Below are 17306 nucleotides of genomic sequence, written 5' to 3' on the forward strand. Positions count from 1 at the left end.
TGAGCTACCCCGGTGCCGCAAATAATAAATCTTAAAAGAAAAAGAAAAACAGCTAAATCTCAGTAAAAACAGTAAGCTTTGTGTTGTTTGAACTTGCCTTATTTCCATCCCTCTCTCCCTAGCTCTGCAGTCGCCTTGAAAACAAACTGTCTTACAATCATACTGCTTTGAAAAGCATCATCCTAGCAGCCTCTGGATGGGGAAGAACAGGTTGGGAAAGCCCCCAAAAGTTCGATGCCCAGAGAATTATTGCTATTTGACCTTGCTGGCAGCTCCCTGGAAAATCCCCATTCTCAGGACTTACCTTTCACTTGACTCAGAACTCACTTAGCACCAACAATCCTATGTATTTGTTGAAAACCACTTTTAACTGTTTACCGTTGCAGTGGCTGTGGCAGCCATAATAGGGAAAACAAGAGCTTGAAAAAAAATTTTTTAAGGAAAATCTGGAGAATGAGATGTCCACAAAGGGTTTTGAAAAACCGCAACATATATTTTTGGAAATCCAGAATACCACGAATCCATGCAGAGTTGTGCCCGTGCCCAGGAGACACTGAGTTCAGTGGCTACAAATGACAAAGAATACAGACATTACAGAACTAGCTTGGAGAAGTCATTAAACAAACAAACGACAACAACAAACAGGAACAGCATAAACTCCTGGGGAGAAACCAGATGTTCTTGTGTATGAGTAACTTGCACAATGACACAGGTAGCACCCAGGCCACATAGATATGTATTGTAAAAGTTTCCCCACTTGCAGTGAACACCTGAAACTCTATTTCCTTTGATTATCTACTCTCTCTGGAAACTTCCCACACCAATCTCAGGGCATTGCTGTCAGTGCTAATGCTCTTACCAGATTTTCTTTTTGAGGAATGTGGATGTGGAACGGAGGGATTTGAGAGGAGGATTGGCTTCTTGAATGGTGGAGATGAAAAATTGGGGACACAAATTTGCCTTGATCTCCGCCATTTACAAAGGGTAGCAAAAACAAAACAAAAAAACTTTGCAAAGATACAGGGCACTAAATGAGAATACTTGCCTGGGTTCCTGATGCCCTTCCCAATGACTTGCACAAGTATTTTCTTAGGACTGACTGCATTGGAAGTTTTGAGTACTGTGAGTGAGCCTGAATTCTCGTAACGAGAACTTATTTTTTCTTTTTCTCTTTTCCCCTTTTGTCTTTTTCTTTCTTATGCTACCTTGGGTTTTGTTTTCTGTAACTTCCAACTAAAGATATACTAACTTTACATGGGCTGCCATTTGTCTTTAGAACTTTTTAAATATTATTTTGTTCATTTGTAGGGAAAAGAGAAATCATTCTAGATATTTCCAGCACTAAGGGATTTATAAAACCACTGGAAGGGTTGGAGGACAAAGTTCAGGGAAGGGCCACGATTATCCAGTTCTCAGCTAGGTTCAAAGATTGAGATACGTGGGGCGCCTGGGTGGCTCGGTCGTTAGGCATCTGCCTTCGGCTCAGGTCATGGTCCCAGCGTCCTGGGATCGAGCCCCGCATCGGGCTCCCTGCTCAGCGGAAAGCCTGCTTCTCCCTCTCCCACTCCCCCTGCTTGTGTTCCCTCTCTCGCTGTGTCTCTCTCTGTCAAATGAATAAATAAATCTTTAAAAAAAAAAAAAGAAAGAGTGAGGTACTTGTTATTGTTGGCAGGGTCAACGGTTCTGGGGACAGTTCTGTTGTCACCAAGGCCCGCAGCATCTTATTGAAGTTGAAAATGAGAGGTGGAGGAGGTTGTGTTGATTCAGCAGCTTCCAAAATTAACAAGTGATTAATACACTCAAGCCATGCTGGAAATATTACAGCTTCTGGGAAAGAAGAAAAAACAACACGAGATTGTACTTAAAGGCTATATTTTTCCCCACAGGACTCCAGGAACTTTGCGTTTTTAGCCACTGCTAATTTTTAATTATTTCATGATAACAGCTTGTTCCACTCTATAATAAGACTGGCGGGGCGCCTGGGTGGCTCAGTTGGTTAAGCGTCTGCCTTTGGCTCAGGTCATAATCTCAGCGTCCTGGGATCGAGCCCCATGTTGGGCTCTCCGCTCAGTAGGGAGTCTGCTTTTCTCTCTTTCTCTGTCTCTGTCTCTCAAATAAATAAATAAAATCTTTAAAAAAATAAAATAAAATGACACTGCCACTGTGAAGTGGCTTGACTTAACGTGTCTAAGGGAGGACTTTCCCCCACGTTAAAGGAATAATCAGACCTGCCCGAAAACTAGCCTGTGGGTCTGGCGTGCTACAAATACGATGACTCTGTATAAAAGAATTTCTACAACCAATTATAATAAAATTTGAAGGAGGGTTTACAATTCATTCTATCTCCTAAAATCCTCCTATCTTGTGTGGGCCTTGCTGAACTGTTTAAACAGAGCATTCTATTCACCCTCCTTCTCTGAGGATTCCGGGATGCTATTGTTAGTTTGAAAAGAAGCAAAGAGGGGTAATAATGGAGGGTTGTAGAATCCTGGGATGTCAGTTAATCCTAGAATGACCTGTAATGAACTGAATTATGTCCCCTGCAAAAGCCATATATTGAAATCCTAACCTCAAGTACCTTAAATGTGAATGTATTTGGAGATAGGGCCTTTTTTTTTCTTAAGATTTTATTTATTTATTTGACAGAGAGAGAGAGAGAGAGAGCGAGCGAGCCCAAGCAGGGGGACCTGCAGGCAGAGGGAGAGGGAGAAGCAGGCTTACTGAGCAGGGAGCCTGACTTGGGGCTCAATCCCAGGACCCTGGGATCATGACCTGAGCCAAAAGCAGATGCTTAACCCCGACTTAGCCACCCAGGCACCCCTAGATAGGGCCTTTAACTAGGTAATTAAGATGAAATGAGATCATAGGCTATGACCCTAATCTAGTATGACTGGTCTCCTTATCAAAAGACAAGATTAGGGGGTTCCAGGGTGGCTCAGTTGGTTAAGTGTCCTGACTCTTGGTCTTGGCCCAGGTTGTGATCTTATGGGTCATGGGATAGAGCCCCGCTCTGGGCTCCACACTCAACCTGGAGTCTGCTTGGGATTCTCTCTCTCCTCTCCCACTGCTCCCTTTCCCTCTCTCTCTCAAATAAATATTTTTTTTAAAAAGGACAAGATTAGGACATAGACACCAGGGAAAAGGTCCCACATGAGGACATAATGAGAAGATGACCATCTGCAAGCCAAAGAGTGGGGCTTTAGGAGAAACAAAATCTGCTGACACTTTGATCTTGGACTTCTAGCCTGCAGAAGTGTAAGAAAATAAAATTTGTTGTTTAAGCCGCTCAATGTGTGGTATTTTGTTTTGGCAGCCTGAGCAGACTAGCACACACATGTGCGCGCGCACACACACACACATACACACACACACACTTTTTTTGGTAGAGAATGTGATCATGTCACATAGTGGTCGTGGATGGAGACAGGAGGGATGGTGGGGGAAGAAGCCTGGTTGCCTGACTCCTGGTTTCCTTCCATTATACCACATTTCTAGGCTATATTCTGGTTTGTTGACCACACAATTCTAATTTAGGATCCTGGGATGCAATATTGTGAATTAACTGTGCAGATGTCTGACGTTCACTAAGTAGGCAGTATCACTTGTATCCCAGATAACACGAGAAGCAATCTTGTACCAAGAGAGTCCAAATTATTCTTTCCTGGCACATCTCTTAATCCCTCTGAAGTAAGGTCTTTATGATTATCAGCAATCTGCTATTTCAAAGTTGAATGTGTGAAATTTCCATTTATCCCCATGTGTATGTGCAGAATTTGCAATTACAAATTGTTTTTCATGACCAAATTGATTATCTTGACTAGACATCCACGAAATGAAATATATAAGGTCTGATTTTCAGCTTGAGCCTTCAGTATACATCATGTAGTTTAATACACTCTTATTCTTTATTCTGTTGGGATTTCTTTGAAAGACATTTCATTTTAACATATTAAAACAAAACCCACAGAAAAATACTAAATCAGGGAGACCTGGGTGGCTCAGTTGTTTAAGCATCTGCCTTTGGCTCAGGTCATGATCCCAGGGCCCTGGGATGGAGTCCTGAGTTGGGCTTCTTGCTCAGCGGGGAGCCTACTTCTCCCTCTGCCTGCCGCTCCCCCGATTGTGCTCACTCTCTCTCTGACAATTAAATGAATAGAATCTTTTTTTTTAAAGATTTTATTTATTGGGCGCCTGGGTGGCTCAGTCGTTAAGCATCTGCCTTCGGCTCGGGTCATGATCCCAGGGTCCTGGGATCGAGTCCCACATCGGGCTCCCTGTTTGGCGGGAAGCCTGCTTCTCCCTCTCTCACTCCCCCTGCTTGTGTTCCTGCTCTCACTATCTCTCTCTCTGTCAAATAAATAAATAAAATCTTAAAAAATAATTAAAGATTTTATTTATTTATTTGAGAGAGAGAGAGAGAGCCTGAGAGGGAGGAAGGTCAGAGGGAGAAGCAGAAGCAGACTCCCTGCTGAGCAGGGAGCCCGATGTGGGGCTCCATCCCGGGACTCCAGGATCATGACCTGAGCCGAAGGCAGTCGCTCAACCACCTGAGCCACCCAGGCATACCAATGAATAGAATCTTTAAAACAAAACAAAAAGAACCCCAAAACTCTTAAAAAATAAGAAATATGCTAAATCAGTAAATAGTGTAAGTGTACATTGTGGGAGGGAAACTGGACCCAAAAGTTTTCATGATGTTCATAACTTAGTGTCATCATGTCTGCTTGCAATTTTTAATGTTAACTTTCCACCATTTAGTCACCTTTATAACTTGGAAAAACAAGTTGTCTCCTATCTTTCTGGGTTGGATGATTTTTTATCCTGTATCAAAGCTAACAAAAATATGTAATGTTTTCCCTGTTCTTTAATATTTGAAGCAAGGGATTTTTCTTCTGCTTGTATTTTCTTTGGGGTCAGCTTCAGTTAGGTATACTTTAGTTACAATAAAACTCACTGATTGTAAGTGTGCAATTTAATAAAGGTTGAGAAGTGTATTTAGTCATGTAACCCTCACTACAATCATGATCTAGAACATTTTAATCACCTGTAAAAGTTTATTTGTGTCTGAATTTGGCCTCTGGCAAAGTCTGATCTAATTTTTATCACGGAAGTTTTGCCTTTTCTAAAATTTCATATAAATGAAATAATACAATACGTAGGTGTGTGTGTGTGTCTTCTTTCACTTAGCAAATTGCATTTGAGATTCACCCATGACTTTGTATGCATATATAGTTTATTACATTTTATTGCGGAATAGTATTCTATTGTTTGTTTATCCATAGCTGGTTGAAGGACATTTGTGTTGTTCCCAGCTTTTAGTGATTGTGTATATAGCTGCTGTAAACATTCAAATAGTGGTTTTTGTGTGAACATACATTTTCATTTCTCTGGGATAAATACCTACAAGCAGGATTGCTAGGTTATATATTAGGTATATATTTGGCTTTATAAGAAACTGTGAAGACTGCTTTCCAAAGGGGCTGTAGCAGTTTGCCGCTAGTAAGGTATGAGAGTCCAATCATTCTTCATTCTCACTATTGTCTGCTATTAGAATATTTTATTTTAGCTATTCTAATGGGTGTGTAGTGCAGTCTTTTGAAATTTACACTACAGGGCGCCTGGGTGGCTTAGTGGGTTAAGCGTCTGCCTTCGGCCCAGGTCATGATCCCAGGGTCCTGGGATGAAGCCTCGCATTGAGCCCTGCATGGGGCTCCCTGCTCAGCGGGTAGTCTGCTTCTCCCTCTCCTCCCTGCTCGTGCTCTCTCTTGGTATTTCTGTCGCTATTTCTCTCTCTCTCTCTTTCAAATAAATAAAATCTTAAGAAAAACAAAAACAAAATTTACACTACAGGGTGCCTGGGCCGCTCAGTCCCATTAAGTATGGGTTTTTTTTTTTTTTAAGATTTTATTTATTTATTTGAGAGGAGAGAGAATGAGAGATAGAAAGCACGGGAGGGAAGAGGGTCAGAGGGAGAAGCAGACTCCCTGCTGAGCAGGAAGCCCGATGTGGGACTGATCCTGGGACTCCAGGATCATGACCTGAGCCGAAGGCAGTCGCTTAACCAACTGAGCCACCCAGGCGCCCCTGTTTTTTTTTTTTTTAAGACTTTATTTACACAGCGAGAGAGGGAACAGAAGCATGGGGAGTGGGAGAGAGAGAGGCAGGCTTCCCGCCGAGCAGGGAGCCCGATGCGGAGCCCGATGCGGGGCCCGATGCGGGGTTCCATGCGGGGCCCCATGCGGGGCTCTATCCCAGGACGCTGGGATCATGACCTGAGCCAAAGGCAGAACCTTAACGACTGAGCCACCCAGGCGCCCCAAGTATGGGGCTTTTGATTTACGCTCAGGTCATGATCTTAGGGTCATGAGATAAGGCTCCGTGTGAGGGTCCTGGCTCAGGGCAGAGCTGCTTAGGATTCTTTCTCCCTTTCCCTCTGCCCCTCCCCCAGCTCCAGCTTGGGCACACGTGTGCACATGCTCCCAAGGGCATTCTAAGTAAGTAAATAAATAAAATTAAAAAAATTTACACTACATCTTGGTGGAGTGCAGTGTTATCTTAGAATGGCTTTATTTATTTATTTTAAAGATTTTATTTACTTGTTTGAGAGAGAGAGTGTGCACCTGAGTTGGAAGGGGGCTGCAGAGGGAGAGGGAGAGGGAGAAGTAGACTTCCGACTGAGCAGGGAGCCCCACACCGGCTGGATCCCAGGATCCTGAGACCATAACCTGAGCGGAAGGCTGACACGAATGGACTGAGCCACCCAGGTGCCCCAAGTATGGCTGTAATTTGCCTTTCCTTGATGAATAATGAGTTGAGTACCTTTTCCTATATTTATGGGCCTTTTGTGAAATGTAGTTGTCTTCTTTTGTCCAATTTTTAGTGAATTGTCTTTTTTTAAATTGACTTGGAGGAATTTTTAAAAATTATACCCTGGGAGGGTGGGGGGATGGGTTAGCCTGGTGATGGTATTAAGGAGGGCACGTTCTGCATGGAGCACTGGGTGTTATACGCAAACAGTGAATCATGGAACACTACATCAAAAACTAATGATGTAATGTATGGTGATTAACATAACATAATAATGAAAGAAATTATATCCTGGGTATGATTTCTCTGTCAAATGTATATGTTGTGGTTTATCCTTTCACTTTCTTAATAGTATTTTTTTAAAGATTTTATTTATTTATTTGAGATTGAGAGAGAGTACAAGCAGGGGGGAAGGACAGCGGGAGAGGGAGAAGCTGACTCCCTGCAGAGCAGGGTGCTGATAGAGAACTTGATCTCAGGACCCTGGGATCATGACCTGAGCTGAAGGCAGACGCTTAATGGACTGAGTCACCCAGGCACCCCTTAATAGTATCCCTGGAAATCCCTGGAAACTATGAGTATATTAACTTATATGGTAAAAAGGACTTTGGCTCGTAATCAAGTTAAGGATCTTGAGCTGGGGATATTATCCTGGATTATCCATTGGGGATGTATGTAGTCACAGGGTCCTTATAAGGAAGAATGATGGTCAGAGTCAGAGAGGAAGAATGTGTTTATAGAAGGAAAGTCAGAGATTTGAAGACACTCTGCTGCTGATTTGAAGATGGAAGAAGGGGCCATGAGCCAAAGAATGCAGGTAGCTTCCAGAACCTGGAAAAGCAAGGAAACATATTCTCTGGAGTCTCCAGAAGGAACAAAGCCCTATCGACACCTTAATTTTAGCTGACTGTTCTGACCTCCAGAGCTGTGAAGATAATAAATTAGTGTTGCTTTAAGTCACTAAATTTGTTGTAATTTGTTACAGCAGCTTTAGAAATGAATGTAATGTCTCACCTTCACACTTCACTAAAAAGCAGTCTTTCCATTTTTTCTTTATTTTTCAGTGCTTACTTATCCTGGTTAAGAAATCTTTGCCTACCCCACACTTGTGAAGTTATTTGATATTTCCTTGCAGAAGCTTTATTGCTGGGATGCCTGGGTGGCTCAGTTGGTTTGAGCGTCTGCCTTCCGCTTGGGTTATGATCCCGGGGTCCTGGGATCTAGTCCTGAGTTGGGCTCCTTGCTCAGTGGGGAGCCTGCTGCTCCCCCTGCTTGTGCTCTCTCTCTCTCTGATGAATAAATAAATAAAATCTTTAATTAAGGGGCGCCTGGGTGGCTCAGTGGTTAAGCGTCTGCCTTCGGCTCAGGTCACGATCCCAGGGTCCTGGGATCGAGCCCCGCAACGGGCTCCCTCCTCGGTGGGAAACCTCTTCTCCCTCTCCCACTCCCCCTGCCTGTGTTCCCTCTCTCACTGTGTGTTTCTCTGTCAAATAGATAAATAAATAAACTCTTTAAAAAATAATCTTTAATTAAAAAAAGAAGCTTTAGGGCACCTGGGTGGCTCATATGGTTAAGCGTCTGCCTTTGGCTTAGGTCATGATCCCAGCGTCCTGGGATCGAGTCCCGCATCCGGCTCCCTGCTCGGCAGGGAGTCTGCTTCTCCCTCTGACCCTCCCCCCTCTCATGTGCTCTCTCTCTCATTCTTTCTCTCAAATAAATAAATAAATAAAATCTTAAAAAAAAATGACTTAGTGGAGAGATGAAATACGGATTTTTAAATGATTTTTAATTAGTTTGCTTTTTGGCCATTGGACACCACTATTCATAGCTCATTATATCAAAAGCATTTAATGTTCTTGTTGAAACGAAAATCTTGAGATATAGGGCCTTTTACACTATTACAAAGCAGTTGATAAAAAAAGACAACCAAATAATTTTCTGCAACCTAGATAATGCATACCTAACTTCAAAAGTGTAGGGAGATATTTGCAAAGAAGAGACAAAGAAAAAGCGATTAGGATGGGATAACACTGAAATTATGTGTATTTATTTTTAAATTGTGAGTCTTTACAGGTACGGAGTATCATTCTTCAACTCATACCCCCAGTGTGTAGTACATTGCTTGGTACAGAGCTGGCAATGATAAATGTTTGCTAAATTTTAAATGAAAAATTGAGGGTGGAGGAATTTTAGAAAGTAAAGCCTGAGTCGCGTTATGTCTGAGAAGAGGAAGTAAAAGTTTGGATTTCTTCATATTCTAGCCCTTCTTTTTTTTTAAAGATTTTATTTATTTATTTGAGACAGAATGAGAGAGAGAGAGAGAGAAAGCACATGAGAGGGGGGAGTGTCAGAGGGAGAAGCGGACTCCCTGCCGAGTAGGGAGCCCGATGCGGGACTAGATTCAGGGACTCCAGGATCATGACCTGAGCCGAAGGCAGTTGCTTAACCAACTGAGACACCCAGGCGCCCTTCATATTCTAGCCCTTCTTAATCCCGTATCAGAATTGGTATCTCTAATTCACTGACATTTCCTAATCAAGCAAATTCTGCCAATTTTCACAGCCTTCTCGGGGAAAGGATTTTATTCTCTAGAGTCACCCTGTGGCGCCACCTGCCGGAGATGTCGGGAAACTTCGCATTTGAACTTTCTCCCTGGGCTGTCCTTTACGCTCCTCCCCGTTCTTTTTCGGAGGCTCCCCCTAAACGCATGCGCTTTCGGTGGGCCGCTTAGACCGCGAGAGACTACAATTCCCGAAGACCTTGCAAAGGAAAAAAAATCCCGTGGTCGCGGGGAAGAGGAGGGAAAACGTGAGGGCTCGCGAGAGAACGGGATTGAGGCGGCTGCGCGAAGTGGGTGGAGCGGGGTGGAGAGAGTGAGGAGGAAGAGGAGGAGGTGCCGTCCCACAATACCAGGCGGGAGGGCGGTAGGCGGTTTGTATCCGGGCTGTGAGGTGCTCGGGTCCTCCGCGGACCTTGCTGCCTCTGTCTCTTTAACGCGAGAGGAAGCGATGCAGAGGGGTGGAAAATGGCAGAGCTGCAGATGTTACTAGAGGAGGAGATCCCGTCTGGCAAGAGGGCGCTGATAGAGAGTTACCAGAATCTGACCCGGGTGGCGGACTACTGTGAAAACAACTACATACAGGTGAGGAGCGCGGGCGCGCGGGCGGGCGCTGGCGGGCCGGGCCGAGGATCCACAGCCTGCCGCCCGAGTGACCAGCCCACTGGGCGGGGTGGGGAACTGCCCTAACCTCAGCGGCTGCCTCAGCCCCAACCCCAACCCCAACCCCAACCCAAACCCCCAGCCGGGGAGAGCAAGTGGCCGGGCTGAGGGAGTCGGGCTGCGATACAGGAAGTGGCTGTGGTGGTTGAAACCGATAGAAGGGGAGAGAGAAAATGGGCGAGGGAACCCGGAGCTCGCCGCCGCCGCAGCCCGGCGCCCTCCTGCTGTCCGCCTCCCTTCGGGCTGGGCCCCCCGGGTCGCGCGCTGCCCTCGGCCGCCTTCCATTCGCTGGACTCCTGTGTGGGAGAGCCGGCTGCCCCTCGGTCCCGAGAGGGGTCTTGGACGGGGAGAGGAAAGGGCAGGGACGAGGCGCGGGGAGGAGCGGCAGAAGGGAGAGGAAAAGCGGGGTGTGTGTCGGGGGAGGGTGGGGTGGGGGCGATTATGTCAGTTCAACCCAGAGGGTGTGTCTTTTATTTATTTATTTTTTAAAAAAATTTGTCATGAGTCACATTACACAGACCTCCCCGAAGAGAGGAGGAAGCGGGTGGGGAGTGAGGGAGGGCGTGTAAGAGAAGTGAATCTCAAAATTCCTTTAATTGAAGGTTTGTAAATTTGCCTGGCTGTCCGTTTTCATGTCGGGTTTTTTCCCCCTCTCATCATTTTCACTTCCGCCCCACCATCATGTATTCTAGAGGTTGTTAGGACTATCGTTATTATAAAACGTAAATTGTTCTTAACTACTTGGGAAAATCTCTTACTCTCTCTTCCCCAAAAGTTCTTCAACTGTTGTCTTTATAAGTAACTTAAAATAGAACGGTTGTAACTGCCCGTTGCTTATTTTCTGAGGTTTTTCTCTTTCCGACCTAAGTAAATGCATAGAATATGAATCCAGATAGATTATCGAACATATTTAGTCCTAGGACCATAAGATTAAATGTTATTGTAAATTTATTAGGGCATTCTTGAGCCCTTATTTATGACAGATTCTCGTTTTTTATTTTAATAATTGAAAGTGATTTATGTTGTAGTTTGGTTTGTAGATATTTATTTAACTGGGTAAACCAACAGTTTGCTGTAGAAGCAAATAAAGAGCAGGGAGTCCTTTGTATCAATATAATGGCATCAAAAATTGTCTTGTTAGTATAAGACATAACCCAAACGTGTTTTGAAAGAATCGGGTTATTGCGATTCAGAACTTAAGTATTTATAGAAATGCCTCCCATGTGATTATCATTTTTAAGAACCAGTAGTTTTCTGTGTTGGCAAATGCTTTTAGTTTTAGAAGGAGATACTGTTTTCAGAATATTTTGAATATTTCTCAATTTCCATATTAGTAACATTCTATCTTCAGTATCAACAGTAGGAGTTTATCTCATAAACTTCTTCAAGCTTTTACTTTAGTAGGACTTCTGATAAACTTGTTGAATGCCCACCACGGTCTACTGTATTACTTGTTTTTGCAAACTTTGTAGTTAGCCTTTTAGAAAAATATTCTAAAATCTATAGGAACGTGAATATCGTTTTCAAAGAGAAAAGTGGTCTTGTAGTTTCGATGTTAACACATACAACGCGTATGCAAGCTGACAGGAAAAGCCTTAAAATTGAGGTGAATCTCAATTTATCCCCTGATAAGGCTGAAGGTTTTGAAGATTTTGAAAGTCAGTAAAAGCACAGGAAGTTAATTTGCCCCCAATCCAGAAAAGTCATTTCTTGTAGAAGTCAGTAAATAAGTACTTCATAAAAGGGTGGCTTCTTTTGTTTTGCCTGTTGGGAAATCTGACAAATGTATGGTGTGGTAACTGCTATGTGTTGGCAAATGCAAACGTGTTTTAACTTGTCTGTCGACTACTTTTTTTTCAGGTAGTTGTGTGCTCTAAGGTTTTCATTTTTTTCCTCCCTGAGCTTGTTTCTCTTCTCTTGCCACTATCATGTAGCTCTGAAACACTTTTAAACTTTATTGGTAATATTCCTAGTTAAGATAAATCATGGTATTTCTCCTGTAGTCTCTGTTAAACATGTTAGTACCATGGTGCCATAGCCATTGCCAGTGGCCCCAAATTGTTTTTGGTTGTTCTAAACTTGACACCAGTGAGGTATTCTGATTTTCCTGTGGTGGGGGGGGGGGGAGGGGGAGATGAAATTCACACATACTGTTTATTTTAGTAGCCTTGAAACCTTGGGCAACATGATGCAGGCTACTAACTGCCTTCCTGAGATGCTCAGGTGGGGTCAGGCTCAGAAAGGCTCAGAAGATGATGGAGACTGTGGAAGTTGATATAGTAGCTGTCTTTGTGACATGCTGTGCTGCTAACTTTGGTGCTGTGAATAGGAAACAAATAGTGCTAGAAATACCCATTTAGATGTCTTTTGAGATCTTTCTATATCCTTTCTGTGACCCTGATTGGGTTATAACCAACATCCTACGTAAACATGCCACCTCTCAGGGAAAATATGCAGTCACTTGTGTTTTGAGAATTTTTTATACCCAGGATGAGTTAATTTATTGCCTGGGTGATTTTTATCCTGAGAGTTCAGTTTTCGTTTTGTTTTCCTACAGTTTGGAAGTACAGTTCAGCTCAGGTGAGTTGTTTAGCAGACAAGTTCTTTTGGCTATAGTGCAGTTGAGCCTAGAGCACGTTCTCAGCTCGTCGGGTCCTGTTGACTTTAATTATTAAATTGTTTTATTAATAGCAAAACTTCTCAAAAGAGTCTATTATTGTAAAAAGGATGGGGCTTTTGAAATTGCTATGGGGAAATATTCAAAATATAAAATATTTTTTATAAAGACATGAGGAATAATCTTTGCCTTTTTCTGTCTTTAGTTTGAGTTTTTCTGATGGGTCATGTCAAAGGACAATACTCCTCAACTTGCACACACTCTTCTGGCCGGTTCTCTTTGCTCTACTTTAGGGTCTGTATTGCCTTTGTCATGGGAACTGTTTTGAGGAATAGGAAGGTAAGCTAGGTGAAAAGGATTAGAAACTGCTTAAGAAAGGTTTCTCAGCATGCAGATTGCTAGATTGGGGAAAGACATACAAGTCTTCCATACAACTTAACTTGTTAATTTAATTTTTCTGCCTGGCATTCCCCCAATCAGAGCTGCATTTGGGTTAACAAGTATATTCCTTTTTTTTAAATCTGGGACTTTTTTTTTTTTTTAAAGATTTTATTTATTTATTTATTTGTCAGAGAGAGAGAGTGATCACAAGCAGGGGGAGCAGCAGAGGGAGGAGCAGGCTCCCTGCTGAGCAAGAAAACCCATGCGGGACTCCATCACAGGACCCTGGGATCATGACCTGAGCTGAAGGCAGACGCTTAGCGATTGAGCCACCCAGGCGACCCTAACAAGTATATTCTAAAGTCTGGGAGTATGAAGTGTGAAGGGGATATCATCAGTGAGCTACTTAGTTTACCTTGTTTTCCTTTTTCCCTGATGTTAGCTTATGCTTATTGCTCATTATGCACATTTGATCTTGGAAGGCAGGTAATTTTTGAGAAGGAATACTTTGGAGTAGGTAAAAGCTAACATTGGTGATACTGTACAATGTATGCCAGTTATAAATAATGTCAATTATTACAGTAATTCTATGGTTTTCTTTTTTTTAACAGATGATCAGTCTGCAGTTCAGAGGCATCAAATACCTAGCCTAAAGTTCCGTATCTTGTATTATACAGTGTCTGGAATCAAACCCAGATTTTCTGATTCCATATTCTCAGTGCCTTTTTTTTTTTAAGATTTTATTTATTAATTTGACAGAGAGAGACACAAGGAGAGAGGGAACACAAGCAGGGGGAGTGGGAGAGGGAGAAGCAGGCTTCCCGCAGAGCAGGGAGCCCAATGTGGGGCTCGATCCCGGGACCCTGGGACCATGACCTGAGCCGAAGGCAGACGCTTAACCGACTGAGCCACCCAGGTGCCCCTTCTCAGTTCCTTTTAATGAATACTGACTGAATGGGGTATTTACCCTAGTATAGAGGATAAAAAGCTGGTGTGAAGAGGGTACTATAATCGCTTCTATTTATTGAGTACCTACTGTGTCATAGTCTTTGCTGGTTGATTTGTATTATCTTTAATCCTTACAAAAACTCTCCATGATAGGCAGTATTCTCACAGATGAGGAAATTAGAAGTCAGAAAAGTTAAATGAATTTTCTTTGATTATACAGTTAGTAATTGGCAGTCAGGGTTTCTGCCTAACTCTGAGAGGCTCCACAGGCTACACTCTTACCATATCACACTGTCTCCAGACTCTAATGAGTCTAGAACTCAAGAGACTAATTCAGAAATGTCATGGGAGGGCACCTGGGTGGCTCAGTCGTTAAGCTTCTGCCTTCAGCTCAGGTCATGATCCCACGGTCCTGGGATCGAGTCCTACATCAGGCTCCCTGCCTGGCAGGAAGCCTGTTTCTCCCTCTCCCACTCCCCCTGCTTATGTTCCTGCTCTCGCTGTGTCTCTCGCTGTCTCCGTCTCTGTCAAATAAATAAATAAAATCTTAAAAAAAAAAAGAAAGAAATGTCATGGGAGGGGTGCCTGGGTGGCTCAATTGTTAAACGTCTGCCTTCAGCTCTGGTCATGAGTCCTGCGTCGGGCTCCTTGCTCAGCGGGAAGGCTGCTTCTCCCTCTCTCACTACCCCTGCTTGTGTTCCTGCTCTCGCTCGCTCTCTGTCAAGTAAATAAATAAAATCTTAAAAAAAAAAAAAAAGAAATGTCATGGGATAGTTAGACTCTTGTTGGGCAAGTCTAGGAACCTAACAACTATTTAATCGTTTCTTCTGAGTTCCAAGTTGGAAATATAAGAACAGGTATGTTTGTAATTTGGGGGCTTGCCTTCATCACCAAAGTGCTGAATTATGGGAATCAGGCTAATTTTTCATTGAGCTTAGTGGATTCTTTTCCTTTCTATACATCCTTTTCCTTTCTATACATCCTTTCTATACATCCTTAAAACATTGAATTTTTTAAATTCTGATTCAGCTTTGCCATTGTGATAAGAAAATTTGTAGAATAATTAGTGGAAGTTAACAGGGGCGCCTGGGTGGTTCTGTCAATTAAGCTTTGCCTTTGGAACAGGTCATGATCCTGAGATTGAGTCCCGAATTGGGCTCCCTCCTCAGCGGGAAGTCTGCTTCTCCCTCTCTCTCTGCCCCTCCCCCGCTCGTGTTTGTGTTCTCTCTCTCTCTCTCTCTCTCTCTCTCAAATAAATAAAATCTTTAAACAGTGTTAACAAAAAAGTCTTAAAATATGGTTACTTCTGATTTCCACATGAACTAGGTTCAGGTAAAGACAGTCAAAATGATTAAGGAGATTAGGATGGATTGGAAATGGTGTAATTCTTAGAATTGCGCTTTGCATTTTGAGTACAGCAGGGGCTAGTGAAATTAGAGATCTAGGTTGGAAATCTAAATGAATTAAATAGGCTTTTAGTAATGTACAGTGTGGTGACTATAGTTAATACTGAATTGTGCATTTGAAAGTTGCTAAGAGAATGGATCTTAAAAATTTTCACCACAGGAAAGAAGAAAAAAAATTATAACTGTGTGGTGATTGATGTTAACTAGATTTATTGTGGTGATCATTTTGCAGTATATACAAATACTGAATGATGTGCATGTGAAACCAATGTTACAACAATTATATTTGAAGTAAATACAGGGCTTTTTTAAAAAATACTTTATTTGAGAGAGACCGAGTGAGAGAGTATGAGTGGGGGAAGGGGCAGAGGCAGAAGGAGAAGCAGACACCCCCTTGAGCAGGGATCCCCATGTGGGGCCTGATCCCAGGACCCCGAGATCATGATCCAAGCCAAAGGCAGACGCTTAACCAACTGAGCCATGTGCCTCAGGACTTTATTTTTAAATTTTATTTATTTTTTCAAATCAGGGCTTTAGGTAATTTTATGGCAGATCCTCAATTAGTTGTTAGATTGATCTATACCATGCCACAACATGTTTGTTAATTTATTTTTTTAAAGATTTTATTTATTTGCCAGAGAGAGACACAGCGAGAGAGGGAACACAAACAGGGGGAGTGGGAGAGGGAGAAGCAGGCTTCCGCTGAGCAGGGAGCCCGATGTGGGGCTCGATCCCAGGACCCTGGGACCATGACCTGAGCTGAAGGCAGACACTTAACGACTGAGCCACCCAGGTGCCCCCACAACATGTTTATTAATTGTGTCTCTCTCTGTCAAATAAATAAAATCTCTTAAAAAATTATTTATTTGACGGAGAGAGAGAGACAGTGAGAGAGGGAACACAGTAGGGGAAGTGGGAGAGGGAGAATGAGGGTCCCCGCTGAGCAGGGAGCCCGATGCGGGGCTCAGTTCCAGGACCCCGGGATCATGACCCGAGCCGAAGGCAGACGCTTCACGACTGAGTCACCCAGGTGCCCCAAAATAAATAAAATCTTAAAAACAATAAATAAAACTAATGTCTTCTTCTTTTTCTTTTTGTAACCTTCATACTAGTAAGAACTTTACCTGTGGTGCTTTGATCTAGTCCTGATCTGTTTAGATCCTGAGTTTTAGCATGCTTGTGTCTTTTGGACATCCTAGTCCCTCAGGATGATGACACTTTTTAATTCTTTCTTTGTGCTTCTGCTTCCTCCATTTGGTTCTGATAGCTGAAGAATGCTAATACTTCTTTAGTGGAAGAAAGGTATTTGAACAAATGGAGGTCTGATCTGTGCTTGTGGTTGGAATAACCCTGCCATTTCCAATCCAGCGTAATCCCAATTATTTAGAATAAACCTATATATCTGTCTTGAATGAAATTTGTCCTAGGAATTACATCTGTGAGTTAACAGACAAATATATTAGCCAGAAAGGAAGAGCACTAACATTGGGAGAAGAGGTTGAATCAAACATTAGATTATGTAGATGGAATTCCATAAAAATTCCATGTTGGTATGAAAAGTAAGTTTAAAGTAATAGTTAAATGCTAATTTAGGGGCATTAAAAAAGTTTGAAGAGTGCCTGGCTGGCTCAGTCAGTCTGAAAAGCACGCGACTCTTGATCTTACTCTTGAGCTCTGAGTCGTGGCTTTGAGCCCCATGTTGGCTATAGAGATTACTGGGGAAAAAAATAGAAAAAAAAACTTAAAAAAAAAGTTCGAATTTTGGGGGAGTTGTATAGTTTTTCTAATGTCTTTTTGTGTCGATTTTGATCTCCATTGAAATGTTTGATTTTAGAAGAAATAATAGTCAAACCCCAGAACTAGAAACTTTTTAGTCCCCAATTATTTATTAAGACAATATATCAAAAAATAAGGGATTTAAAAAAAT

General features: G+C 42.6%; 1 protein-coding gene and 1 long non-coding RNA gene across 11 annotated transcripts in view; one reads left to right on the plus strand and one right to left on the minus strand.

Moving 5' to 3' along the window:
* Positions 1–204: 204 nt before the first annotated feature.
* Positions 205–2372, minus strand: LOC113923081. Its single transcript, XR_003520163.2, has 3 exons — positions 2332–2372; positions 1657–1827; positions 205–566 (listed from the first exon to the last, which is right to left on the minus strand). It is a non-coding gene; the product is annotated as an uncharacterized LOC113923081 (long non-coding RNA).
* Positions 2373–9659: 7287 nt separating this feature from the next.
* The window catches only part of ABI1 (abl interactor 1), a 128710-nt gene continuing 121063 nt past the window's right edge, over positions 9660–17306 (plus strand). For 3 of the 10 annotated variants that reach the window (XM_027592310.1, XM_027592306.1, XM_035729098.1), the window contains exon 1: positions 9677–9949. In XM_027592310.1, the coding sequence (XP_027448111.1) occupies positions 9833–9949 (117 nt within the window). In that variant the 5' untranslated portion in view covers positions 9677–9832. Of the gene's footprint in view, positions 9950–17306 lie in introns of all 10 variants that reach the window. The other 7 variants (XM_027592311.2, XM_027592302.1, XM_027592303.2 and 4 more) reach the window with 4 other exon arrangements.

The sequence above is a fragment of the Zalophus californianus genome, chromosome 9 (genome assembly GCF_009762305.2).
Source record: "Zalophus californianus isolate mZalCal1 chromosome 9, mZalCal1.pri.v2, whole genome shotgun sequence".
Classification (NCBI taxonomy): domain Eukaryota; kingdom Metazoa; phylum Chordata; class Mammalia; order Carnivora; family Otariidae; genus Zalophus; species Zalophus californianus.